This window comes from Oncorhynchus mykiss, chromosome 20, assembly GCF_057628025.1.
Source record: "Oncorhynchus mykiss isolate SJ-2025 chromosome 20, ASM5762802v1, whole genome shotgun sequence".
In the NCBI taxonomy this organism is placed as follows: Eukaryota; Metazoa; Chordata; class Actinopteri; order Salmoniformes; family Salmonidae; genus Oncorhynchus; species Oncorhynchus mykiss.
In genome coordinates, this window is record NC_143041.1 from 26,807,967 (window position 1) to 26,835,397 (window position 27,431).

The following is a 27,431-nucleotide window of genomic DNA, read 5'->3' on the forward strand; positions in this document are numbered from 1 at the left end:
CTACCAATAGACCAGTCAAATGTATTGACATCAACTGGTAATTCCATAATGAATAGGCTAAAAGGAATTATTTCGCAATGGGATTTTTTCTTCTTCCCCTGACAATTGGCCGGCGGCAATTTTACTTAACGGCTTTTCTATTTTTTTTATAGGCCAAAAGCTGGCTATTACCGGCTAACGGAAACCCTGGTGTGCACGCTTGCGTGTCGGCATTTGAATGTGCGTGATTGTGTGTGGATGTGTGTGCGTGTCACAGTCACACCCACACTAAATAACACAACAACAACTGGTTCATGAGTACACCAGTCTGCCAAGCGACAACGATTGAAACTACATCACCCTACATCAATAGGCTTTTTGATATCCTAAAGGTAGGGTTGGCTGGTGCACACAGTGTACTATTTCATTCACAATCATTATCTACCTCTGAAGGGGAAGCTTAGCTGACTATTCACACACAAAGCAATAAATCTGCCACTCAAAGAAAGACAAAGATGCCAACAGAAAGTAGTGCCCTATAAGGATAGCCAATGCTACCACTTTCTCCAATCATTCTGAGACCGGCAGAGATCATAACAATCAACAGCTATTGCCAGTAGAGCCAGAAGCTCTTGGTATTATTCCACTACCAGAGACATACAGACAAAGGTCATGTGTAGCTTGGGGAGACATTTAGTGAGGGTTGAACATCCTTATTTATGTTACACTGATCCATGCATGTTCTATATTCCTTGTTCTATTACATGTGGGTCACATTGGAGCACCTAACATTGTAGAAACAAGCATCCCTCAACTATGAAAAATCTAAAGATAAACAGTTCCTTTGTAAAACACTGTCAGTGATCCCCGCACAGCTGGAAATCATCTCCTCTAATCTCCCCTCCCCTTGACCGCTCTTCTTTCCTTCCTCTCCCTCCCTCTCGCTCCCTCTCTTCTTTCCTTCCTCTCCCTCCCTCTCGCTCCCTCTCTTCTTTCCTTCCTCTCCCTCCCTCTCGCTCCCTCTCTTCTTTCCTTCCTCTCTCTCCCTCCCTCCCTCTCGCTCCCTCTCTTCTTTCCTTCCTCTCCCTCCTCTCGCTCCCTCTCTTCTTTCCTTCCTCTCCCTCCCTCTCGCTCCCTCTCTTCTTTCCTTCCTCTCCCTCCCTCTCGCTCCCTCTCTTCTTTTCTGTTCCCCAACTCCTTCCCTCCCTCCTGTTTCCCACATGTTCCTCTACCCAGTTCCACACTGTCTTACCTGTCCAGACATTCCCATGCCCCCCCCCCCAAAGTCCTCTTACCTGTCCAGACATTCCCATGCCCCCCCCCCAAAGTCCTCTTACCTGTCCAGACATTCCCATGTTGCCCCCCCCCCAAAGTCCTCTTACCTGTCCAGACATTCCCATGTTGCCCACCCCCCCAAGTCCTCTTACCTGTCCAGACATTCCCATGTTGCCCACCCCCCCAAGTCCTCTTACCTGTCCAGAAATTCCCATGTTGCCCACCCCCCCAAAGTCCTCTTACCTGTCCAGACATTCCCATGTTGTCCCCCCCCCCACCCAAAGTCCTCTTACCTGTCCAGTCCATCCCAGTCCCAGGAAGCAGGTAGGGTCATGCCTCTGGCTCACACAGAGCTACAGCAGCCTGGAGCCACAACCACATAATGTCCTGGTCTCACCCCTAACTCCTGTCCAACGTCTGACCCCAAGTCACCCTCTGGTTCACAGCTGGTGAGAATAATTGAAGGTCCGTTGAGGCTGAGAGCTGCTATACATCCACTGGGTGATGATGTGAAATGTACTTCCATTCAGTAGTATGTTCTTCCCAGAGAGGGGGTCAATCAAACGGCCTGGCCAAGTTGATGTTCCTCCGACCAGCGGATCACACTAAGAGAACGTGTCGTCTAGAAGCTGGCTGAACTCCAGTGTGACTCCGAAATAATTGTCTTTCTCCTGCAGCACTATGATCCGTCTACTGTGCTTGGAAATAGAATCCAACAGACTTTTAATTCAACAGAAGATGTGCTCTCTGAACTTGAGACAATCTTGACGCAGTGTGATATTCTAGTCTGTATCTATTACAGGAATTTGCTGTCTTCAGTTCCATAACCTCTAGGCTATGATCTGTGATCCGTCTACTGTGCTTGGAAGAATTGAGTATCCAGTTTTCCTCAAAACGGTCTTCTCTCTCCAGGATTCCTTTTAATTCAACAGAAGATTGTCTCTCTGAACTTGAGGTTGTGAAATCCTTCCGCCTGTATCTCCATGAATCCTCTCTAGCTGCCTGATCCTCAGTGGGAATGGACAACGGCTCTACATATCTGCTCTCTGTGAATCTCTGTTCTCACCTCCCTAACACACTTAGTTCTACATGCCTCTCCCTCTTTTTTTCTCTCCCTCTCTCTCTCTCTCTCTCTCTCTCTCTCTCTCTCTCTCTCTCTCTCTCTCTCAGCCCTCTCTTTCTATTAACCCCTCCTCTCTCCCCTTTTCTCTGCCCCCCCCCCTGTTTGGGGAGTTTGTGTAAATTGGCCAACGCTCCCACTAACATACCAGCACTTCCCAGGAAGAGAGAGATTAGAAGGAGAGAAAAAACAAGGTAGGTTGTACATATCAGGCGGTGGAGGGAGTGTGTGGAACCTGTCTCAACAAGAGAGAGAGAGGGAGAGAGGATAAGAGAGACAAAGGGAGAGAGAGAGAGAGAGAGAGAGAGAGAGAACAGAAGAGGGAGGGAGAGAGAGAGAGAGAGAGAGAGAGAGAGAGAGAGAGAGAGAACAGAAGAGGGAGGGAGGGAGAGAGAGAACAGAATAGGGAGGGAGAGAGAGAGAGAGAGAGAGAGAGAGAGAGGGAAGGAGGGAGGGAGAGAATGAGGAAGAGAGAGGGGGAGAGAGAGGGAGAGAGAGAATGAGGAAGAGAGAGAGAAAGAATGCACACAAGGTTGACGCAGCAAAGTCATGAACCCCTTGCATGATCATGAGGAAACTACCTTAGTGTGAGGTGTGAAAAAGGTTAACTACTGCCTTTCGCTCAGCAGGCTAACACAGTCTTGTAACAGACACACTGCTAACACGGGGGTTCAAACTCAGTCAGTCACATACTGTATCATCATGTCTATGAATATAACTCCATAGGTGTGACAATAGCTGTCAATAGAAAGTTAGCATTGCTGACATTCCTGTCCCTCTCACAGGCCTTAGCCTGCCAGTACAAGTGCCCCCTCAGTGTGCTACTGTCATGCTATTGATAGAGTCCTACTGGAGCCAACTGGACCACACACACCGTGGTTCCACCTTTCGAATGCGAAGGTTCAGGCAGGCCTTTGAAGAGGTAGCTAGCTGTCTTTGGTGTTGGCCCACTGTCACACAATGAGCTGAACACACAAGCCAGCTACATGGCGCTCCGATGGATTCACAGCGGCCTTGATGTGGGAGGCCAGGTAGCTACTCTTTATGAGTCATTGTGTGTGTGAGTGTGTGTCTGCATAAGGGGTGGTGGGTGGAACGTGTGAATGCATCCTCTATGCGTCATGGAACACAGTCAAAAACATGAAAACATAACACACAGCAGATGTGGTCCCTGCGTGTTGCTCTGACGATTCATCCTTAAACACATGATTTGGTGAGCGAATTGCTGGAAGTTTGCGTTATATCATCAGGGGATTCTTACATTGTCGCAGTGAGGATTCTTACATTATTGCAGTGAGGATTCTTACATTGTCGCAGTGAGGATTCTTACATTGTCGTAGTGAGAATTCTTACATTATCGCAGTGAGGATTCTTACATTGTCGTAGTGAGGATTCTTACATTATCGCAGTGAGGATTCTTACATTGTCGTAGTGAGGATACTTACATTGTCGTAGTGAGGATTCTTACATTGTCGTAGTGAGGATTCTTACATTGTCGTAGTGAGGATTCTTACATTGTCGTAGTGAGGATTCTTACATTGTCGCAGTGAGGATTCTTACATTGTCGTAGTGAGGATTCTTACATTGTCGTAGTGAGGATTCTTACATTGTCGTAGTGAGGATTCTTACATTGTCGTATTGACACATTATCTTAATCTGTTCCTTCTCTCTCTTCCCTTGTTCCTTCTTTCATCCTTCTCTCTCTTCATATCCCTCCTCATCCCCTCCCCCCTCTCTCACTCTTACTTGATGATTTGTTTGGGGATGGACGAGCGGCGGCGGGTGACCAGTTTGGGGACACAGGAGCGCCTGCGCAGCACAGACACCCGTCGGGGGCCCCTCTGGCCCTTAGGAGGGACCGTGTTGACCCGCTTGAAATGCACCCTCTTCTCACTACACACATACACACACCAGACCGAGGAAAGCCGGGGAGGCAGGTAGGCAGACGGGGAAGGAGAAGGAAGTGACACCAAGAGAAAGGAGAGAGAGTGGGAAATAAAGGAGAGGAGTAAAAAGGGAAATGAAAAGAGTATAAGTTCAGATCAGCTGGAAAAGAGTAAGAGTCAGTTAGTAAAAGTGTTATTTAGAAAAGATATTCAGGGAATGCAGAAGCAAGTAGAGTGGAAGGTGTGTTGTGTGATACACGTGTGCGTGTGTGTGGTCTCACCTCTTGATGGTCTGTGTGATGGAGGGCTGGCGCTGCAAGGGGGGTTGGAGATAGTTGCTGGGGTCAAAGGTTGCGATGCCTGATTGTATGTTCTCGCCAGGCATGCTCACACTGCGCAGGAACCCCTGCCTCTTCACCGGCTGTGACACACACCAGACAACAAGAAGACATTGCACCTCAACAGCTGAGTGGACTTACTGTAGCTGGTCTCTATTGTACGCTTGTATTGAATCTGTATTGAACCTGTGTCTAGGCCAGATTACAGCAACTGTACATGTATGTATGAATGTGTGTGGGGTGTGTGTGTGTGTGTGTGTGTGTGTGTGTGTGTGTGTGTGTGTGTGTGTGTGTGTGTGTGTGTGTGTGTGTGTGTGTGTGTGTGTGTGTGTGTGTGTGTGTGTGTGTGTACTTTCCTTGTGGGGACCTGTTGGTAGTAAAACAAGGAAAGCCTTCTGCTGGTCCCCAGAAGGAAAAAGGCTTTTTTAGGTTTAGGGTTACAATTAGAGTTAAGGGTTAGAGTTAGGAGTTAGAGTTAGGGGTTAGAGTTAGGAGTTAGGAGTTAGAGTTAGGGGTTAGAGTTAGGGGTTAGAGTTAGGAGTTAGGAGTTAGGAGTTAGAGTTAGGGGTTAGAGTTAGGAGTTAGAGTTAGGGGTTAGAGTTAGGAGTTAGAGTTAGGGGTTAGGGGTTAGAGTTAGGAGTTAGGGGGTAGAGTTAGGAGTTAGAGTTAGGGGTTAGAGTTAGGGGTTAGAGTTAGGGGTTAGAGTTAGGGGTTAGAGTTAGGGGTTAGGAGTTAGGGGTTAGGAGTTAGGGTTAGGAGTTAGGGTTAGGGGTTAGAGTTAGGAGTTAGAGTTAGGGGTTAGAGTTAGGGGTTAGAGTTAGGGGTTAGAGTTAGGGGTTAGAGTTAGGAGTTAGAGTTAGGGGTTAGAGTTAGGGGTTAGAGTTAGGGGTTAGAGTTAGGGGTTAGAGTTAGGAGTTAGGGGTTCGGAGTTAGGGTTAGGAGTTAGGGTTAGGGGTTAGAGTTAGGAGTTAGAGTTAGGGGTTAGAGTTAGGGTTTAGAGTTAGGGGTTAGAGTTAGGGGTTAGAGTTAGAGGTTAGAGTTAGGGGTTAGAGTTAGGGATTAGGGTTAGGAGTTAGGGTTAGGGTTTAGGGTTAGGAGTTAGGGTTAGGGTTAGGAGTTAGGGTTAGGGTTTAGGGTTAGGAGTTAGGGTTAGGGTTTAGGGTTAGGAGTTAGGGTTAGTGGTTAGGGTTAGGAGTTAGAGTTAGGGTTAGGAGTTAGAGTTAGGGTTAGGAGTTAGGGGTTAGGTGTTAGGGTTAGGAGTTAGGGGTTAGGGTTAGTTTTAGGGTTTGGTTAAGGGTAAAATAGGGGTTAGGAAAAATGTGATTTTGAATGGGAATCAATTGTTTGGTCCCCACAAGTATAGTAAAACAAACGTGTGTGTGTGTGTGTGTGTGTGTGAGTGTGCGAGCGAGAGAGAGAAAGAGAAAGAGAGAGAGATGTGTCATCATACCTGTATGAATGTTGAGGGCTCATCCAGGGACAGCTGTGGGGGGATGTCCACTCTGAGCCATGGAGGTTTCTTCCTCTGCAGACTGCTGCTCTCCTGGGGCTGGCCTGGCTCAGCCATGCTCTCTACCGCCCCCTACCGTGCTACGCCTGCCAGCTGGAGACACAGGGAGAGAAGGAGAGATCTGAGACAGAAGTTCAGAACACACACACACATTGCAGCCGTATTACAGAAAAACCCAGTGATCTGACTCAGAGCAGAGCACATGAAGCAGCTTTTTGGAGTAATTTTCATGATTGGATGTTGGCTGATCCTAATGCAGGTGATGCTGCCAGCCAGTCTAACACAAACAGACAACGTGCCCTCCAAACTGGACACACCCTGCCCTGTGTCCACTGTCTGTCTGCCCGTCTGGACACAGCCTGCCCTGTGTCCACTGTCTGTCTGCCCGTCTGGACACAGCCTGCCCTGTGTCCACTGTCTGTCTGCCCATCTGGACACAGCCTGCCCTGTGTCCACTGTCTGTCTGCCCATCTGGACACAGCCTGCCCTGTGTCCACTGTCTGTCTGCCCGTCTGGACACAGCCTGCCCTGTGTCCACTGTCTGTCTGCCCATCTGGACACAGCCTGCCCTGTGTCCACTGTCTGTCTGCCCATCTGGACACAGCCTGCCCTGTGTCCACTGTCTGTCTGCCCGTATGGACACAGCCTGCCCTGTGTCCACTGTCTGTCTGCCCGTCTGGACACAGCCCGCCCTGTGTCCACTGTCTGTCTGCCCGTCTGGACACAGCCTGCCCTGTGTCCACTGTCTGTCTGCCCATCTGGACACACCCTGCCCTGTGTCCACTGTCTGTCTGCCCATCTGGACACAGCCTGCCCTGTGTCCACTGTCTGTCTGCCCATCTGGACACAGCCTGCCCTGTGTCCACTGTCTGTCTGCCCGTCTGGACACAGCCTGCCCTGTGTCCACTGTCTGTCTGCCCATCTGGACACACCCTGCCCTGTGTCCACTGTCTGTCTGCCCATCTGGACACAGCCTGCCCTGTGTCCACTGTCTGTCTGCCCGTCTGGACACAGCCTGCCCTGTGTCCACTGTCTGTCTGCCCGTCTGGACACAGCCTGCCCTGTGTCCACTGTCTGTCTGCCCATCTGGACACACCCTGCCCTGTGTCCACTGTCTGTCTGCCCATCTGGACACAGCCTGCCCTGTGTCCACTGTCTGTCTGCCCATCTGGACACAGCCTGCCCTGTGTCCACTGTCTGTCTGCCCATCTGGACACAGCCTGCCCTGTGTCCACTGTCTGTCTGCCCGTCTGGACACAGCCTGCCCTGTGTCCACTGTCTGTCTGCCCGTCTGGACACAGCCTGCCCTGTGTCCACTGTCTGTCTGCCCATCTGGACACAGCCTGCCCTGTGTCCACTGTCTGTCTGCCCGTCTGGACACAGCCTGCCCTGTGTCCACTGTCTGTCTGCCCATCTGGACACACCCTGCCCTGTGTCCACTGTCTGTCTGCCCATCTGGACACAGCCTGCCCTGTGTCCACTGTCTGTCTGCCCATCTGGACACAGCCTGCCCTGTGTCCACTGTCTGTCTGCCCATCTGGACACAGCCTGCCCTGTGTCCACTGTCTGTCTGCCCGTCTGGACACAGCCTGCCCTGTGTCCACTGTCTGTCTGCCCGTCTGGACACAGCCTGCCCTGTGTCCACTGTCTGTCTGCCCGTCTGGACACAGCCTGCCCTGTGTCCACTGTCTGTCTGCCCATCTGGACACAGCCTGCCCTGTGTCCACTGTCTGTCTGCCCATCTGGACACAGCCTGCCCTGTGTCCACTGTCTGTCTGCCCATCTGGACACAGCCTGCCCTGTGTCCACTGTCTGTCTGCCCATCTGGACACACCCTGCCCTGTGTCCACTGTCTGTCTGCCCATCTGGACACACCCTGCCCTGTGTCCACTGTCTGTCTGCCCATCTGGACACAGCCTGCCCTGTGTCCACTGTCTGTCTGCCCATCTGGACACAGCCTGCCCTGTGTCCACTGTCTGTCTGCCCATCTGGACACAGCCTGCCCTGTGTCCACTGTCTGTCTGCCCATCTGGACACACCCTGCCCTGTGTCCACTGTCTGTCTGCCCATCTGGACACAGCCTGCCCTGTGTCCACTGTCTGTCTGCCCATCTGGACACAGCCTGCCCTGTGTCCACTGTCTGTCTGCCCATCTGGACACAGCCTGCCCTGTGTCCACTGTCTGTCTGCCCGTCTGGACACAGCCTGCCCTGTGTCCACTGTCTGTCTGCCCATCTGGACACAGCCTGCCCTGTGTCCACTGTCTGTCTGCCCGTCTGGACACAGCCTGCCCTGTGTCCACTGTCTGTCTGCCCATCTGGACACACCCTGCCCTGTGTCCACTGTCTGTCTGCCCATCTGGACACAGCCTGCCCTGTGTCCACTGTCTGTCTGCCCATCTGGACACAGCCTGCCCTGTGTCCACTGTCTGTCTGCCCATCTGGACACAGCCTGCCCTGTGTCCACTGTCTGTCTGCCCGTCTGGACACAGCCTGCCCTGTGTCCACTGTCTGTCTGCCCATCTGGACACAGCCTGCCCTGTGTCCACTGTCTGTCTGCCCGTCTGGACACAGCCTGCCCTGTGTCCACTGTCTGTCTGCCCGTCTGGACACAGCCTGCCCTGTGTCCACTGTCTGCGGGTGTAGCGAAATGCTTATATCAAAGCAGACCTATGATTTCCATGGACTGTGTGTTTTTTAAGACTTTGTACTAGTATATTTTCCCACAAGGGGGCGTTGATTGCCTCAAAAACTTCTCCTCATCCAACCCCACTCAATGTTGTACTTTATTTATTTATTTTTAAAAAAATAAGGCAAGTCAGTTAAGAACAAATTCTTATTTACCATGACGGCCTACCCCGACCCAACCCTAACCCGGACGACACTGTACGCCACCCTATGGGACTCCCAATCATGGCCGGTTGTGATACAGCCTGGAATCGAACCAGGGTCTGTAGTGTCATTTCTAGCACTGAGATGCAGTGCCTTAGAGTGCTGCGCCACTCAGGAGCCCCGAGTACTTTGTCTTTGAACTCAGCCACCCCTGAGGATGTTCACACACACACACACACACACACACACACACACACACACACACACACACACACACAGCCGTCAGCACCAGAACCCCTGCATCAAAGGATCAGCCTGACTCAATCCCAGTATACTTAGGGGCTCCACTCCACACATACAAACATACACTACTAAGGAATCCTGTGGATAGAAGAACCACAGAGAGTCGTTGATTGGTGTACTGTACACATACAGTAGCACACCCACTGAGTCAAACCTAAACCCACACTGTCTCCAGACAAGCAGGGCTTCCTCACTGAAGCAGTTGACTAATAGATTGTTTGCCATGTGTCAAGAGCTAAGATATGATGTAAGCAAACTTGTATCCACATAATCCTTCATCCATTCAGCAGGGTGGTCTTGGCTGATCAACAGCAGGCCGTATTGAGCATTGAGGCTGTCCTATGTCTGTGTGGTGACAATGTGAGATCTAACTATGATCTGGAAAAGAAGTCCTAGAGCCAATGTTAAATAAGAGTTAAACATGAGATGATCATGAAAAGGACATCTGAATGCAGCATCTGTAAGACTGAACAGACAACCACCATTTAAGGAGATATCAGATGTGGATGGTTTTGAGGTCCATTTTGAAATATTTCTCAGAAGGGAAATTACAGTCGTTGGTCTTGCCATGAAATCATTAACAGAACAATCGTCTATTATATCATCATTGATTCTTGAGGCTTGAGACTCACTGAAGCCAAGTCCAACAAGCGGTGTGCTATTCAATACCAGCAGCGACACACTAGCCAGCCAGGCAGTCAGAGTGGGTGTGTTTCCAAACCCAAGGGAATGGAGTTTACGGTAAGAATTCAGAGAAAAGCAGCACATAAAGAGTTATCCCTCAGCTGGCTGTGTTCTGAAGGTCATTCTGTGGCGGGTTCTAGAACCCTGTGTGCTCCTTCAGAGACAGAGAGAGTAAACACACTCCTACAAATAGCATCTCACCAGAACAATATGACCATATCCTATGGCCGCACACACGCACGCACATACACAAGCACACAAACGCTAACATATGCACACACACAGTTGCATGTACGCACACAAACTGCGGTTAAGGCCTAAGTCAGAAGTTAGCAGTACGAGAGGTAAAATGAAAATAACGAAAACACTCCCTTTTTCTCTCATCCCCTTTTGACGCAAAACAGCAATCAACACACATACACATTGTTTCTATTCCATGATCCCTCTATCCCTCTTCCACCCGGTCAGTTTTTTCCATCTGTGTGTGTGTGTGTGTGTGTGTGTGTGTGTGTGTGTGTGTGTGTGTGTGTGTGTGTGTGTGTGTGTGTGTGTGTGTGTGAGACAAGCAGATTAAGGTCCAACGGACAGGCTTTAATCCTGCAGTAGACCACGTGATAATACGCCTCCTCCTGTCCGTCAGCCTGGCAGGAGATCAGGACATGGATTGGACGGGTGAGAAACATAAAGAATGTCCAGGAAGTCACCCTGCACCAGGAGTCAAAAGGAACTGAATGGAAATGAGTTATCACTGAATGAAACTGAATGAAAGTGTTTGAATGGATTTGATCTTGTGTTATGCAAGTGCTGATTTCACTACTTAAAAAAATAATAATAATGAACCTTTATTTAACTAGGCCAGATCAAATTCTCATTTACAATGACGGCCCACAAAATACTGTAAACTACAGTATATGGATGGATTTGGAGAAGCAGCTGCCCAATATCAACTACTTAGGCCTGTTTTGCATTCAGGGACATTTCTTCCAGACACATCTTGCTGAAATTAAACAGAATGTCACATTGCATAAAAGAGTTGTCCAAACATTGTCCTCTCCTACCCTCTTTGCTGTGCTCATGGAAAGAGCTTTGCACCGGACAGTACTGGGGTTGAACTGAGCTCAAGTTACTCCTCATTGTGTCTGTTTCAATAGCCTTGCACTTTCCAAACCAATCTTTCTCCTACTCTCTCTCTCTCTCTCTCTCTCTCTCTCTCTCTCTCTCTCTCTTTCTCTCTCCATCTTTCCTTCCTTTTCTCTTCATCTCTTTTTCTACCTCTCTCATTTCAACCTTCCTTGCTCGAGTACAGAAATGCCAAGCTGTATTTGACATTGTAATTGACACTTCCTTCACCGACTGTGTTATGCTGCATCTCAAAATAGCATTTTTTTTTTTTTATGCGAAACAATCGCTCGATTTAGAACTCAGGATAAGGTCAGTGTAACCTTACAGAGCCCAATACCACCTCTTCTCATTTCAGCTTGACAAAGTATTGTAGAGGAGCTCTGCATGTTATGCTTTATGCCCCATGGACAAAGCAATGGGCCTGATATCATCTCAGTTCAAAAAGTGATGATATTTATTCTCTTGTGTCATGTAAATGGACTCGTGTGTTATGAATCTTTGGCTGAAATCAATATTTGATGTGTTGGAAAAATCGAACCCCAGCGAACCCGCCATCTGCTCTTAGATAAGTCCTAGTTATGTCCCCCCCGTGACATCATCAGAGGTCTGTGTAGTGGGTTTGATCTGTGCCAGATGTTACAGTCATATCTCTTTGTGTGTGTGTTCTCCAGCGATGGATGACCTCATTTTGTTGCTTCCTTTCTGCAGAGTGGTGCTGTGTTGTGTTTGTTGTGTTGTGTCCCTCTTCCGGTGCCTTACCCTCGCTTTGTTTGACTGCAGCACACGTTCAGGCCATCTGCAAAAAACACATCTACCTAACAACAGTGAGTATAACAGAGAAAACAGCCACAGAATGAATGCACAATCAACGTATGACCTACAGCAGGGATGGGCTGCTTTGATGGGGGTGGGGGCCACAAAGAAACTGAACTCATTATGAGGGGCAGCAGTGGCTTGTGGGTCTGCGTACCCACAACCATACCCCCTCCCCCCCAACAAAAACACCACTACCTTGTGAGCAAAACATTTTAGCACCCCCCCCCCCCCCCCCCCCCCCCCCAAGTGACAGCGAAAATCATTTTAAAGTTCATCTCCTGCAATTCTACACATTTTGCCATGGGGCGTAGAGAAAATGTTGCCATTTTAAAGCAAGTTTGCTGCAATTCTACACATTTTGCCATGGGGCGGAGAGAAGAGTTAACACATTTCCTGCAATTCTATATACATTTTGTCACAGGGTGGAGGCAAATGTTCGTCATTTTTAATATGATAGCTGATGATCAATGGACCCCGCCCCGTTTGGTCATTCGTCCACGCTAACTACAAGTTTAGATAGCTGGCCGCTAGACTCACTGACCAATAGATAAATAGAATAGCTGAAATGGCACCTTGTGTCTTCTACTATTCTAACTCTCAACAGTAAGTTGAGACCCTGATTTAATTGGTCCGCGGGAATACAAAAGGGTTGCCGCGGGCCGCAGGCGGCCAGTTGCCCATCCCTGACCTACAGTAAAGAAGAGGGTACACTCATTGGCACAGAAAGTAGTTCATCTCCTTATCATATTGGAAAGAGAACTTATGGATTTTTTAAGAAGTTCAAACAAGAGGTCACATTTTAGTTTGACTCCACTAAGGTTTACCCACATTTTGGACTAACTGTTCCATAAACCGCCCACACCGTCATCATCCCCAGCAGAACAAAACCAAGCCAAAATATGATCTGATAAAGAGAAAATACAGTCATCTTTTTTGTATTCCAACTCATTCTACTATTGACATATGTCACCAAGTTTAATCTGGTATTACGGGTCCATTCTATTTGTCTCAACCCTCAGACCCAGTGGTCAACCAGGAAACAAGGGGAAGTATAAGCTTTTGACTAAAGACTTCCTCTCTTTTTTCATAAAGCCCAATCCTGACGTAAATGTATATGCATAACTCGAATTTAAAACCAAATCCCATGCACATCAATACAAGATTTATGAGAACGGCTGTTGTGTGCATTCCTCAAGTTAAGATCCGGTCTATAATGCATTATGTATCGCTAGGGAAGTAGAGGTATAATCAAAGTCCTCTACTGCACAAACCACCACCAAGCTAGCACAGATCATTCTCAACCTTTATTTGACCAGGGTAAGTTAACCATACCAGAAGTCCTGTGGTAGTGGTGCCCTTGATAGTCATGGCGCACCGCCTGGTTGGCTCGACACTCTGTGGTGCACATGCTCGGAAATACCTCACATCCCTCCTGAGAGACCAGGCCGTTCCACCCCATTTCATCCCACTCAGTTCTGTTTCTGGTGAACCGTGATGGTGTGGCATGGCTGTACAGCTACAGAACCAAAACCACTCTGCCAGCCTGATTCAGCCACGAGGCTTTCGGGAAACTCACCCCCTAGGACTCTGTTATTGAGCCATAGCAATGAAAATGCAGGCGAAGCAAAAGACCAGCTGTTTTCACAATAAGAGTTCTCAGTAGTCCAATAGAGAATATTCACACGCATAAATTAAGCCCTCAAACATCAACAGTTTCAGTCATTCATTGTCCTGGGCTGGTTTAATACTGTATGTCAAAATCACAGAAGTGTACAGGCTTGCTATGCTGAACCCCCGAATTCGACAAACCGAAACGGTCTCACTAGTTACAAGGTCGAATCTTTCAAGACCATTTACAGTGAATGCGGGTTTTCCTTCGATCCTAAAAAAAGTGCACACCAGGCATTTATATACAGTAGTAAACACTATTTGTATTCAGGATTGCAGGAGGATTCCAGCCCTGCTGGAGCTCCGAATGTCACTCTGACAGCATGTGTAAGAGGCTGGTTATCAGCCAAGCTCTCAGTCCCTCAGGGGATCACCGTGGAAAAGGAAGGAGAGGAAGGAGGAGAGGAGAGAACATGAACAGGAGGAGAAGACATACAAAGGGGGTGGGGTGGAGAAAAACACAGGACGTATTGAAGAAGAAGAAAAGAGAGAAGAAAGAGAAGCATGGTGGTAATTCTACTGGGACCCACCATCCCTCCCTCCAGAGCCCTCGGACTCCCTGGCCATGGGTCTCTTCCCCTGGATAACTCACAGACATCATTTCCATTGCATACGCTATCGTAGCTGTAGACTTCCAGTCATTGCCAGAATATCGCAGTATTCCCCTTAACTCAGTTAGTTTCTGAGTTCAAGTGTCACGACTCTCGTGGGTTGAAGAAGGAGACCAAGGTGCAGCATCGTAGGCGTTCGTGATATTTAATAAACCGAACACCACAACAATGTAGAAAAACGAACGTGCACAGTTCTGTCAGGCAGCTAAACATAAAATAACTACCCACGAAACACAGGTGGGAAAAAGGCTGCCTAAGTATGATTCCCAATCAGAGACAACGGTAGACATCTGTCCCTGATTGAGAACCATACCTGGCCAAAACATAGAAATAAAGAAACTAGAATGCCCACCCTAGTCACACCCTGGCCTAACCAAAATAGAGAATAAAAGCCTCTCTATGGCCAAAGGAAAGCCCACACAAGGCACTGCTTTATTCCTGCACTAACATGATTGTGTCAGGTCTGCTTCTAAATCAAGCTTATTGAGATAACATTCACTCAATTTGCATACCTTAGAAATATAAATGACTGTTCTAAGTTTATGAAGATATCTCAGAAATAATGTAAACAAAAAAATATATATATAAAAAAAATCCTATAGTGAAAACTGCAGTTCCAACATTTCCAATATCTTATCACAGCATATTTGACTGCCAGGAAACCTTGAAATAAAAAGTTGCAATTCTCCCCAACATCATACCAAGTTACTTCAAAAGCCTGAGCAGAAGGCACAGCAGAAGGCATAGCCTGGTTCCCGTCTGTCAGTTTGTCATTTTTAAACAGTGAGTTGACAACAGAGACCCAGAATGAGAGGGAAAGAGTGAGCGGCAGGGAGGAAATAGCCAGACCTACCACAAAGCGGTCCCTCGGGGGAGAGGAGAGAATACAGACACAGTTAGGAGTCTGAGGGTTGGTCTCTTCTCCAACTGGCACTGAACAAACTGCCTGGGGAAATAAACACTATTCCGCTGTCACCACAACCCACTCCAGTCAGTCGGCAGACTAAGGGCTCAAATGCATGGCACACTTTTCCATATAGTGCACTACCGTGATGTGGCTTCACATATCACAGTCTCAAGCCAACAGTCCTATCACCTGACAACAAAATGTCATCCAATACCATAAAGACCGTGTGGAACAAGCTCAGAATGGATTGGGAGTCGGTATTCCAATTCTGCTTCATTCCATTCCGGAATGGAACTCTGAGAGCTGTTTGCCTATCAGAAACACACCAGAGGTAACGGCCCATAGTGTCCATTAGCAAAGAGGGAATTATGAAGCATTAGCTGCAGTTTCATAGGGGTACACATCCACTGAGAGCACTGTCTCTAAGCTGCTATAAGCTTCATGGAGCCCACTGACTAATGACGGTGTGAATCAATTCTAATCCTACATTACGTTGGTTCGCTATGATGCAGCAGGAAGGATCCACCTGTAACTCAACCTGAAGGAGACACAACTCCACTGACCTTTCACCACTTTATGACATGGTGTCATATTTGTAAAATGACATGGTTCAAATGGACTCCGGCTGCTGCCTGGTCTACCTTCTACACTCACGTTACACTGTAAATGACAGTTACAACGGCGGTCAATCTGCTCCCATCCTCCAGTTCAACAATGCTGTTTTTGATACTGACAGCCAGCGGCTAGTGCTTGACTAATATGCAGTGAGACTGGAGGAGACTTGGGGGCCCAACACACATTTCAGAGGACACGCAGTTGCAGTTTTACGAGTTCAATGAATCTATCACGAACGAATACATCTATTAATGAACTCATAAAAGCCCAACACAGACATTCACCAGGCCATTCCAATGTCACTTTATTTTTTCGCTGGAAAATGTGCCCCATGTGCCATGGATATTTAGCCTGTACACTGTCATTGTGCCAAAGGCACCAACGGCTTTCTGATGTCTGCTGGGAATGTGATAGATGACAGATCTATAGATGACACAGTCCCATAGTTAATAACAAAGACCGAAAGAGGGAGAGGGAGAGGGAGAGAGAGAGAGCCAATCTCTTTATGGAAGACTCCTTTGTCTCAGCTAGCTGGTGGAAGTGAAGACCATTGTCACAGTCAATGTGTGGCCTTTAGTCTGCTCTGATGAATAGAGCTCTTATGGACCATCCACATGCTGTGACTTAGACATAACAGCTTCCTCTGTTGGCTCGCACTGGATAAAAACATCTAATGGTAATTGCGCACAGATGCTGCATTGGAGAAAAGAGGGTGGAGAGGGAGAAAACTGACACTGAAAAGAATATTTAGAGAGGAGAATGAAGAATGTCATAATTGTGGCTGCTTTGAAATGGAGCACTCAGTCTGGAGTCACCATGAATAACTTTGGCCTTTGTGACAGCACTGACATCATCCATGTTAATTGACATCAATGAAAGAAGTGACTAGACTTTGGTGAAGCATTTTCCATTCAACCACTCAAGTTTGGTGAGATTTTTATGGGGGATTCTAGCCTCCATTACACACCTACATTTACATGTATTTTCTCTCTGCAAAATCCACATCTTAGCCAAAATATAACCCTATCCCCAACCTACAGCAATCTCCCTAAATGAAACGTATCTATCTATCTATCTATCTATCTACTCTTCCCACACCACTGTTGCCCCCAGCCTCCATAGCAGTAGATCCCAGATCATTACTGAGGATCATCTCAGATCACATCCCAGATCATCATCACTGAGGATCATCTCAGATCACATCTTGGAGGACCATCTCAGATCACATCGCAGATCACATCTTGGTCATGTCATACTGTGGGAAGCCCACACAAACAGCAACCACCACAAATGGTTCTACAGCAACAATCCCAGTAAATGCCAGTGCTGTCATATTCCTATGATCTGATGGAAAAGCCAATCTCCCTTCACAGAGGGAAGGGTGTAAGAAGTTCGTACCTCTGGGTGTAATGGCTAAGGTGTTGGTAACCCGGCCGGGTTACCAATTCACTGAAATATCCTAGCAACACTTTCCTTGAACCTTCTAATACAAAGCATACTACATAATGGTGTTATGATAATGTCAACATAAAGTCCTGCCAGCAGGGATGGGGTCGACTCCATTTCAAATCATTCCCAACCAAAAATACGAATAGGAAAAATGATCTTTAAAATGTGTGCTTTTTCAATCTCCTGAATTGACAGGATTAAAATGGAACTGACCCTAACCAGTATCGTCACATGGAGCCAGGTGAGATGACAATACAGGTGAGGAAACAGTAAACTGATATTGACTTACTACTACTACTACTGAAAGGTCACTGGTTCGAATCCCAGGGCAGACAAGGTGAAAAATCTATTGTTGTGCCCTTGAGCAAAGCACTTAACCCCAATTGCTCCCTGTCCGTGTCTTAGGGGAAGTTGGAATATGCAAAAAAAACACATTTCTATGGACAAATATAAGCACCGCCCAAATTACTACTGGCTACTACTAATGCTGCTACTACAGCAGCAGCTTCGCTGGTGACAGGTCAGGATAGCACAACAGCATCAGCCCTGATATAAGCATGATAAATACCATCACTGATTTGATTTACTGCCTACTGTGCCTAGCAGAAAACATGCCCAGACACGCTTCCCATGGCTGCTGTGTGTGTGTAGGGGGATTGAAGTTGACGCTGTAATTAGAAAAGGGGACACACCAATATGTAACAGAGCAAAGAAAAGGTTAGATGGATATCTACTCTCTCTCTCTATCTACTCTCTCTCTCCCCCCATCTCTTTCTTCTCCATCACGCTACCTCTCTCTCTCTCTGTAGTATAATAAACAACATGTGAGCATGTTTCACGACCAAGCCACACCCTTCATAATGCGTTAACACTTTGCATAACTGATTCCAAAGTACTGCTGCTGTAAAGAGGAATTCGGAAGCTGTTGTGTCATTCACTGGAATTTCCCTCCAGGGAACCATTGGATTTCATGCCCTTCAATCTGTTGGTGCATGCAGGATAGGCCCTAGTCCAGTGTAAGACCAGTGTGTTATGTTTCAGGCTAAGTATCGTGTTGGAAAAAAAGGCATATCCCATCTGTTGTCAACTAATCATGTTGACAACAGAAACAGCATGGGTTTGGGATGTCTCAAACCCCCAGCACTCTATCGACCAGCTTTTATATAGGAACATCGTTGTAATAAGCAATGTAACCATACGTAATGCACCATGTAACACCATACGTAATGCACCATGTAACACCATACGTAATGCACCATGTAACACCATACGTAATGCACCATGTAACACCATACGTAATGCACCATGTAACACCATATGTAATGCACCATGTAACACCATATGTAATGCACCATGTAACACCATATGTAATGCACCATGTAACACCATATGTAATGCACCATGTAACACCATATGTAATGCACCATGTAACACCATATGTAATGCACCATGTAACACCATATGTAATGCACCATGTAACACCATATGTAATGCACCATGTAACACCATACGTAATGCACCATGTAACACCATACGTAATGCACCATGTAACACCATACGTAATGCACCATGTAACACCATACGTAATGCACCATGTAACACCATATGTAATGCACCATGTAACACCATATGTAATGCACCATGTAACACCATATGTAATGCACCATGTAACACCATACGTAATGCACCATGTAACACCATACGTAATGCACCATGTAACACCATACGTAATGCACCATGTAACACCATATGTAATACACCATGTAACACCATATGTAATGCACCATGTAACACCATATGTAATGCACCATGTAACACCATACGTAATACACCATGTAACACCATATGTAATGCACCATGTAACACCATATGTAATGCACCATGTAACACCATACGTAATGCACCATGTAACACCATACGTAATGCACCATGTAACACCATACGTAATGCACCATGTAACACCATATGTAATGCACCATGTAACACCATATGTAATACACCATGTAACACCATATGTAATGCACCATGTAACACCATATGTAATGCACCATGTAACACCATACGTAATGCACCATGTAACACCATACGTAATGCACCATGTAACACCATACGTAATACACCATGTAACACCATATGTAATGCACCATGTAACACCATATGTAATACACCATGTAACACCATATGTAATGCACCATGTAACACCATATGTAATGCACCATGTAACACCATATGTAATGCACCATGTAACACCATACGTAATACACCATGTAACACCATATGTAATGCACCATGTAACACCATATGTAATGCACCATGTAACACCATATGTAATGCACCATGTAACACCATATGTAATGCACCATGTAACACCATATGTAATGCACCATGTAACACCATACGTAATGCACCATGTAACACCATACGTAATGCACCATGTATGCACTCTTAATGAGTGTGACCAAATGATTCAGATGGTTCGATGAGTCAGTCTATGGAAGGACCATAACGACGTCCACTAATAACTACTTTTACAGAGAAGTCTTGAGTCATCAGAAGTCACTTCCTGTCAGACAGGAAAACAAAACAAACAGTTGAGGTTATGGGTCAGTTTATCTCTCCATGGGATACTATCATCCTTCTGCAAGATGGATAAGAGGAAATTGACCCTGTCTCTCACATGTTGTGAGAATGGGGTAAATTCTGTATAGAATTTCGGGATTGTTGTTTGTTATAACACAGGGCACAATTGAAAAATAAATCAAGGTTAAATAAATAATTAATCAGCAAATATTCTACGGGATTGGCTAATACCTGCCTCAAATATATCACCAGCCAGATACTCACATATACAGGTGGGAAAATGAGAATGTTCCAAGTTATTAATGCTCCTGTGCTGGTCACATGTCTCGGCTGTAGCCAGGGAAACATCGATAGCACAAAAATGGATTGGAGGGGGAGGATAGAGAGAGAGAGCGAGGAGAGAGAGGAGAGAGAGAGAGAGAGAGAGAGGGAGAGAGAGAGAGCGAAAGAGAGAGAGAGAAAGAGAGAGAGAGAGCGAAAGAGAGAGAGAGAGAGAGAGAGAGAGAGAGAGAAAGAGAGAGGAGAGAGAGAGAGAGAGAGAGAGAGAGAGAGAAGGAGAGAGAGAGAGAGACAGAGAAGGAGAGAGAAGGAGAGAGAGAGAGATGGCATTCCACCTGTTTCTTTCATTTCAACACTCGGCTCTGGCCTCTGGCTACAGTATGAACAGAACTTCTCTGGCCCCTGGCTACAGTATGAACAGAACTTCTCTGGCCCCTGGCTACAGTATGAACAGAACTTATCTGGCCCCTGGCTACAGTATGAACAGAACTTCTCTGGCGACTGGCTCCCACAGTGGCTGCTATCTAGAACCTAAAAGGATTCTTTGGCTGTCCCCATAGGAGAACCCTTTGAAGAACCCTTTTTGGTACCAGGTAGAACTCTTTTGATTTCCATGTAAAACCCTCTGTGTAAAGGGTTCTACCTGGAACCAAAATACATACATGAGATCATAGTTGACTTCCCTCAGGCAAGTCTGGTGATCCCACCCCAATGACCTGTCTCCTGTGCTGGTCACATGTCTCAGTTGTACCCAGGGAAACATCAATAGCACAAAAATGGATTGGAGGGGGAGGATAGAGAGAGAGAGAGAGAGACAGAGAGAGAGAGAGAGCGAGAGAGAGCGAGAGAGAGAGAGAAAGAGAGAAGGTGAGAGAGAGAGAGAGAGAGAGAGAGCGAGAGAGAGAGAGAGAAAGAGATGGCATTCCACCTGTTTCTTTCATTTCAACACTCGGATCTGGCCCCTGACTACAGTATGAACAGAACTTCTCTGGCCCCTGGCTACAGTATGAACAGAACTTCTCTGGCCCCTGGCTACAGTATGAACAGAACTTCTCTGGCCCCTGGCTACAGTATGAACAGAACTTATCTGGCCCCTGGCTACAGTATGAACAGAACTTCTCTGGCGACTGGCTCCCACAGTGGCTACTATCTAGAACCTAAAAGGGTTCTTCGGCTGTCCCCATCGGATAACTTCTTTTGGTACCAGGTAGAACCATTTTGGGTTCCATGTTAAACCCTCTGTGTAAAGAGTTCTACATGAAACAAAAAAGGGTTTTACCTGGAACCCCAAAGGGTTCTACCTGGAACCAAAAATAGTTATCCTATGGGGACAGACTTTTGGAACCCTTTATTCTAAGAATGTAGAGTTGGCATGACACAGTCTGAAGTGTAATGAGCATATTTAGTTTGGTATTGTGTTGTTTATCTCATAACTCAGTCAGCCACAGTGTGATCTAATCTCAATTGATGATGTAATAAAATAGAGATTATGAAATGGTAGTTTGCAGAAAAGAGGATTATCGGTAATATTATTGGTGCTCTTTTCCAAATCATAATCCAGTGGTCCCTACATCCAAAACTCCCTATCAGACATTCAGTGAGAAGGAATAGAGAATGACAGTAAAAGTAAAGGTAGAGGATATGGAAATCATGTTGCCCTTTCCTGCCTCACAAGACTCAAAATAAATACATGAGATCATAGTTGACTTCCCTCAGGCAAGTCTGGGGATCCCACCCCAATGACCTGTGTGTGTGTGTGTGTGTGTGTGTGTGTGTGTGTGTGTGTGTGTGTGTGTGTGTGTGTGTGTGTGTGTGTGTGTGTGTGTGTGTGTGTGTGTGTGTGTGTGTGTGTGTGTGTGTGTGCGTGTGCGTGCGTGTGTTTGACAGTGATGGGGCAGTAGACAGAAACCTGTCTTAATGTCATGCGTGTTGACGTGCCTGAGGAAATGTCATGCATGTACTTTAAAACAGAAAGCAAACAGGCCTACTTATTGTACACTCTTAGAATTAGTGGTGACTCGAGGAACCACCCTGGAGAACCTCAAGAAACCATTGCTAGTCAATGGTTCATATTTGCACCTTTGACTAGTTGAGGGGTTCTTTGAGGAACCTTTAATGTTTCAATTTAGCAAAGGGTTTCTGGAGGAACCCTGGACTGGAGGTGTGGCTTAGTAGGGGCGTGGCTTTCAGATAGATCTTTTTAGGCCACCTATGGGAGTAAATGTCATTCCTGTTCATCTGTTTTGTTGTATTGTCATCACATGTTAAGGTTGAACACTAACAGTTTTGTAGCTTCAATGAGGCTTATAGAGGTGTATGCAAATTCATGAATCATTCTTTGTTTTTACCCCCGCACCTCACAACTCCAGTTCTTAGACGATGACCCAAAGTGGTCAAAAATGTCAAAACGGAAAAGACCATACAAACAACAGACCAACAACAGACCCGACCAGAAGACCTGTACTGCTTGTTCATTTTGAGGCGCCGTAGCCAGTATACACTTCCTCAAAATAGTCCTAATTAATCTACGATAACTCAAGAAATGTGTCATTAACTGATGTTTTTGCAGAGGAGATCTTAGTCACTCAATTTTACAGCTAACTAAGATGTTTGGTGCAGTGTTTCGCAATTAAGAAATGTGCATGAAAACGAGTCGTCTCTTGTTATAAGACAACAAAGACTTCACTGAAAAATCCCTACTATTGACCTATCACAGATGAAGGGGTGTGGACTCAAGAAAAACAATGTATGCACGAACAACCAAAAAAAAAAACTTACCGAAGTCCAAAACTAACATAATGTTGTTGTAATATATGCACAAACTCTTCCGAACGGTTTTGGCTGGTACTCCCCTGGTCTGGTTCCCTCTCACAAAACCAGACCAGAACCAGGAACCATTCATCACCACACAAGAAGAGGCGCGGAGGAAGGACCAAAACTCTAAACCTACGCCTAAAGCAGGCGACAGGGGAGTACCATCAGCACCAGACCACCAGAAGAGGCGTGGAGAAGGGACCAAACACCAGACCTTCACTCGAAGTGAGCAGCCCACAGGGAAATTACACCATTGACCTGCAGGTCTAGGGCTCCCTTGTGTGTCTGCTTGCTCCTCAGGTTGTCCTTCCTGCCCTCTATAGATGCCAACCCTGCCCCCGTTCCCGGTTCTTGGTTCCCAATTCCTGTTTTTCCTGTTTCTTCCCAGGTCCCCAGTCCCAGCACCAAAACCAGCACCAACCCCTGGTTTCCAGCCCTGGTACCAGCACGATTTCCAACCTGGCCCCAACACCAACCCAGGTTTTCCTGGTCCCAGCCCCAACAGCAGCACCAACCCTGGACACAGCACCGACCAACCACAACTACCACCTCCATCCAGCAACTGCCAGCCCAGACCCTACAGCTTCTCCTCCTCAACACAAAGACACACACCGGCAACCACTCCACCAGACCAACCATGACTAACTGACTAACTAATTGATGGACTGATAATTGACACCTGATTATTCACTGAATATATGTTTTTTTTCTTGTTGTTTTTTATTTTGACCTGTTTAGCTTAAGTTGGTTTGATTACTTATTGTTTGAATTGTTTATTGTTTTGAATTTTAACCAAATTGATTTGACATTTATACTTATAGTGTATTTTGAAAAACTGCACTGACAATTGAAATTAAATACATCTTTACACAGAAGTTCCTCAAAGACCCAAAAGGTTCTTCCGGCCCTGGCTCCTTTACTTCCCAAGCGTGTATGCTACAGCATCACGGATGCAATACTATCGGCTTGTCACCGTGGGCTGTACAGTCGAAATCATGTTTTGAACAATTGAAATGTGTTGGATTGAGGCCAAATGCAATCCTCTCTCATTATTCAAATCCAATTTTCCCTCGAATAGACTATACAATGTGCATCATAACATAGATTTGGCATCTCCAGTAGAAAACTCTAAATGTTAAGTTTGTAATTCTCTGCACTTTTATTTTTTTTTTTACAGTAGCCTACCAAAGCATGCATGGTCTCATAATTGCCAGAACACCTACCTTACTGAAAATGCTCCGGTCCTCAACAGCTTGCTCCACCTTGTTGGTCGCACTCCGATGGACAATATACCGTGTAAATCAAGTCACTTCATGATTCAATCATGCAACTGCAGGATGACATATACAATATAACCTATTTTATAACTGCATCCGAAAGGAGGGGATTATGTCACTCTCACAAACCGTGTCCTCTTCGTTGCCATAACAGAGACATTCTCTTACCGCTGGCTGTCTCCGAATCGGCTCGGCTAATTCCGCGGGGAATTTCAGTCCGTCTGTACCGTTGACACGCGAGGTTGACTGTGCTGTCCTGGAGAGAAACCGAGCGTTGTCAAACGTCACCGCCAACCGGTGTGCCCGTGCTATAGCAGGCGCGCGTGCGTCTTCTTTATGCGTGAGTAGGAAATAGAATACACCGTTCTACCATAGAGAGCCAGCCATATATGGTTCATGTAGTTGTGAGAGCATGTTATATTTTTCCTTATCCTTTAAAACTCATTGCAGCCCCTCACCTCTGATGGGCCATGGATACCTACAGATACTAGATACCCTAACCAGTGAAGCCAAGAATAACACCACAGAACCCCTCCTGGCAAAACCCTATCCAGGTGGGCTCTTTTCTCCCTCCTACGGCAGGGTGTCCATTCGTGTTCTGTTCTGTCTAACGGTCCTCCTTTACATCTGGGTTACTTTTTCTGTCTAATCAAAAAATCTCAAATCAAATCAAATGTATTCGTCACACGTGTTTAGTAGATGTTATTGAGGGTGTAGTGAAATGCTTGTGTTTCTAGCTCTGACAGTGTAGCAATATCTAACAAGTAATATCTAACAGTTTCACAATTTATACCCAAAATACACGTAAATCTAAGTAAGGAATGGATTAAGAATAAGTACATATTTGTCAGAGTAGCATTGGACTAAGATATAGTGGCTTAGTATAGAATACAGTATATACATGAGATGGGTGATGCAATATTTACACACAATTAAAGTGACTAACATACCGTAGAATAGTGTAGAGTACAGTTTATACATATGAGATGAGTAATGCATGATACGGCTAGTGGCTAGTGTTTAATTTCCCTAAAGTGGCCAGTGATTCCTAATCTACAGTTTAAATCGTAAATTTACACACACTTAGGTTGGAGTCATTAAAATAGTTGTAAAACCACTCCACAAATTTCTTGTTAACAAACTAAAGTTTTGGCAAATCGGTTAGGACATCTACTTTGTGTGTGACAAGTCATTTTCCAACAATTGTTTACAGACAGATAATTTCACTTATAATTCACTGTATGACAATTCCAGTGGGTCAGAAGTTTACATACACTAAGTTGACTGTGCCTTCAAACAGCTTGGAAAATTCCAGAAAATGACATAATGGCTTTAGAAGCTTCTAATAGGCTAATTGACATAATTTTTGGTCAATTGGAGGTGTACTTGTGGATGTATTTCAAGGTCTACCTTCAAACGCAGTGCCTCTTTGCTTGACATCATGGGAAAATCTAAAGAAATCAGCCAAGACCTCAGAAAAACAATTGTAGACCTCCACAAGTCTGGTTCATCCTTGGGAGCAATTTCCAAACGCCTGAAGGTACCACTTTCATCTGTACAAACAATAGTACGCAAGTATAAACACCATGGGACCATGCAGCCGTCGTACCGCTCAGGAAGGAGATGTGTTCTGTCTCCTAGAGATGACTGTACTTTGGTACAAAAAGTGCAAATCAATCCTAGAACAACAGCAAAGGACCTTGCAAAGATGCTGGAGGAAACAGGCACAAAAGTATCTATATCCACAGTAAAACGAGTCCTATATCGACATAACTTGAAAGGCCGCTCATCAAGGAAAAAGCCACTGCTCCAAAACCGCCATAAAAAAGCCAGACTACGGTTTGAAACTGCACATGGGGACAAAGATTGTACTTTTTGGAGAAATGTCTTCTGGTCTGATGAAACAAAAATATAACTTTTTGGCCATAATGACTATTGTTATGTTTGGAGGAAAAAGGGGGAGGCTTGCAAGCCAAAGAACACCATCCCAACCATGAAGCACGGGGGTGGCAGCATCATGTTGTGGGGGTGCTTTGCGGCAGGAGGGACTGGGTCTTCCAAATGGACAATGACACCAAGCATACTTCCAAAGTTGTGGCAAAATGGCTTAAGGACAACAAAGTCTAGGTATTGGAGTGGCCATCACAAAGCCCTGACCTCAATACTATAGAAAATTTGTGGGCAGAACTGAAAAAGTGTGTGGCCTACAAACCTGACTCATTTACACCAGCTCTGTCAGGAGTAATGGACCAAACTTCACCCAACCTATTGTGGGAAGCTTGTGGAAAGCTAACCGAAACGTTTGACTCAAGTTAAGCAATTTAAAGGCAATGCTGCCAAATACTAATTGAGTGTATGTAAACTTCTGATCCACTGGGAATGTGATGAAAGAAATAAAAGCTGAAATAAATAATTCTCTATACTATTGTTCTGACATTTCTTATTCTTAAAATAAAGTGGTGATACTAACTGACCTAAAACAGGGATTTTTTACTAGGATTAAATGTCAGGAATAATCAAAAACTGAGTTTAAATGTATTTGGCTAAGGTTTATGTAAACTTCCGACTTCAACTGTATGTCTATAGGCAGCAGCCTCTGATGTGCTGGAGATGGCTGTTTCACAGTCAGTGGTGTAGTATAGAATACAATACAGTATATACTGTATATATGAAATGGGTGATGCAATATGTAAACACAATTTAAAAGTGACTGAGATACCGTAGAATAGTGTGGAGTGCAGTTTATACATATGAGATAAGTAATATTTGATACAGAAACATGTTTAAAGTGGCCAGTGATCCATTTTTAAAAGTGGCCAGTGCTTCCTAATCTATGTCTATAGGCAGCTGCCTCTGGTGTGCTAGTTATTGCTGTTCAGCAGCCTGATGGCCTTGAGATAGAATCTGTTTTTCAGTCTCTCTGTCCCAGCTTTGAGGCACCTGTACTGACCTCGCCTTCTGGATGATATCGGGGTGAACAGGCAGTGGCTCGGGTGGTTGATGTCTTTGATTATCTTTTTGGCCTTCCTATGGCATTGGGTGCTGTAGGTGTCCAGGAGGGCGGGAAGTTTGCTCCCGGTAATCCGTTGGGCAGACTGCATCACCCTCTGGAGATCTTTACGGTTGTGGGCGGTGCAGTTGCCATACCAGGCGGTGATACAGCCCGACAAGATGCTCTCAATCGTGCATCTGTAAAAGTTTGTGAGGATTTTAGGTGTTAAGCCAAATTTCTTTAGCCTCCTGAGGTTGAAGAGGCACCTTCTTCACCACACTGTCTGTATGGGTAGACCATTTTAGTTTGTCAGTGATGTGTACGTCGAGGAACTCAAAGCTTTCCTCCTTCTCCACTGCGGTCCCATCGATGTGGA

The 27,431-nt window shown here is 45.9% G+C and overlaps 1 protein-coding gene across 2 annotated transcripts in view; it reads right to left on the reverse strand.

The window, feature by feature from the left end:
- Positions 1-24,666, reverse strand: part of LOC149974505 (inactive rhomboid protein 1-like) — a 50,618-nt gene extending 25,952 nt beyond the window's left edge. Inside the window, exons 1-4 of one of the 2 annotated variants that reach the window (XM_090212738.1) lie at positions 24,010-24,666; positions 6,049-6,201; positions 4,542-4,681; positions 4,121-4,267 (exon numbers count right to left, since the gene is read on the reverse strand). In XM_090212738.1, the coding sequence (XP_090068864.1) occupies positions 4,121-4,267; positions 4,542-4,681; positions 6,049-6,165 (404 nt within the window). In that variant the 5' untranslated portion in view covers positions 6,166-6,201; positions 24,010-24,666. Of the gene's footprint in view, positions 1-1,547; positions 2,305-4,120; positions 4,268-4,541; positions 4,682-6,048; positions 6,202-24,009 lie in introns of those variants that run through there. The other variant, XM_090212737.1, reaches the window with a different exon arrangement.
- Between the last annotated feature and the right edge of the window lie 2,765 nt (positions 24,667-27,431).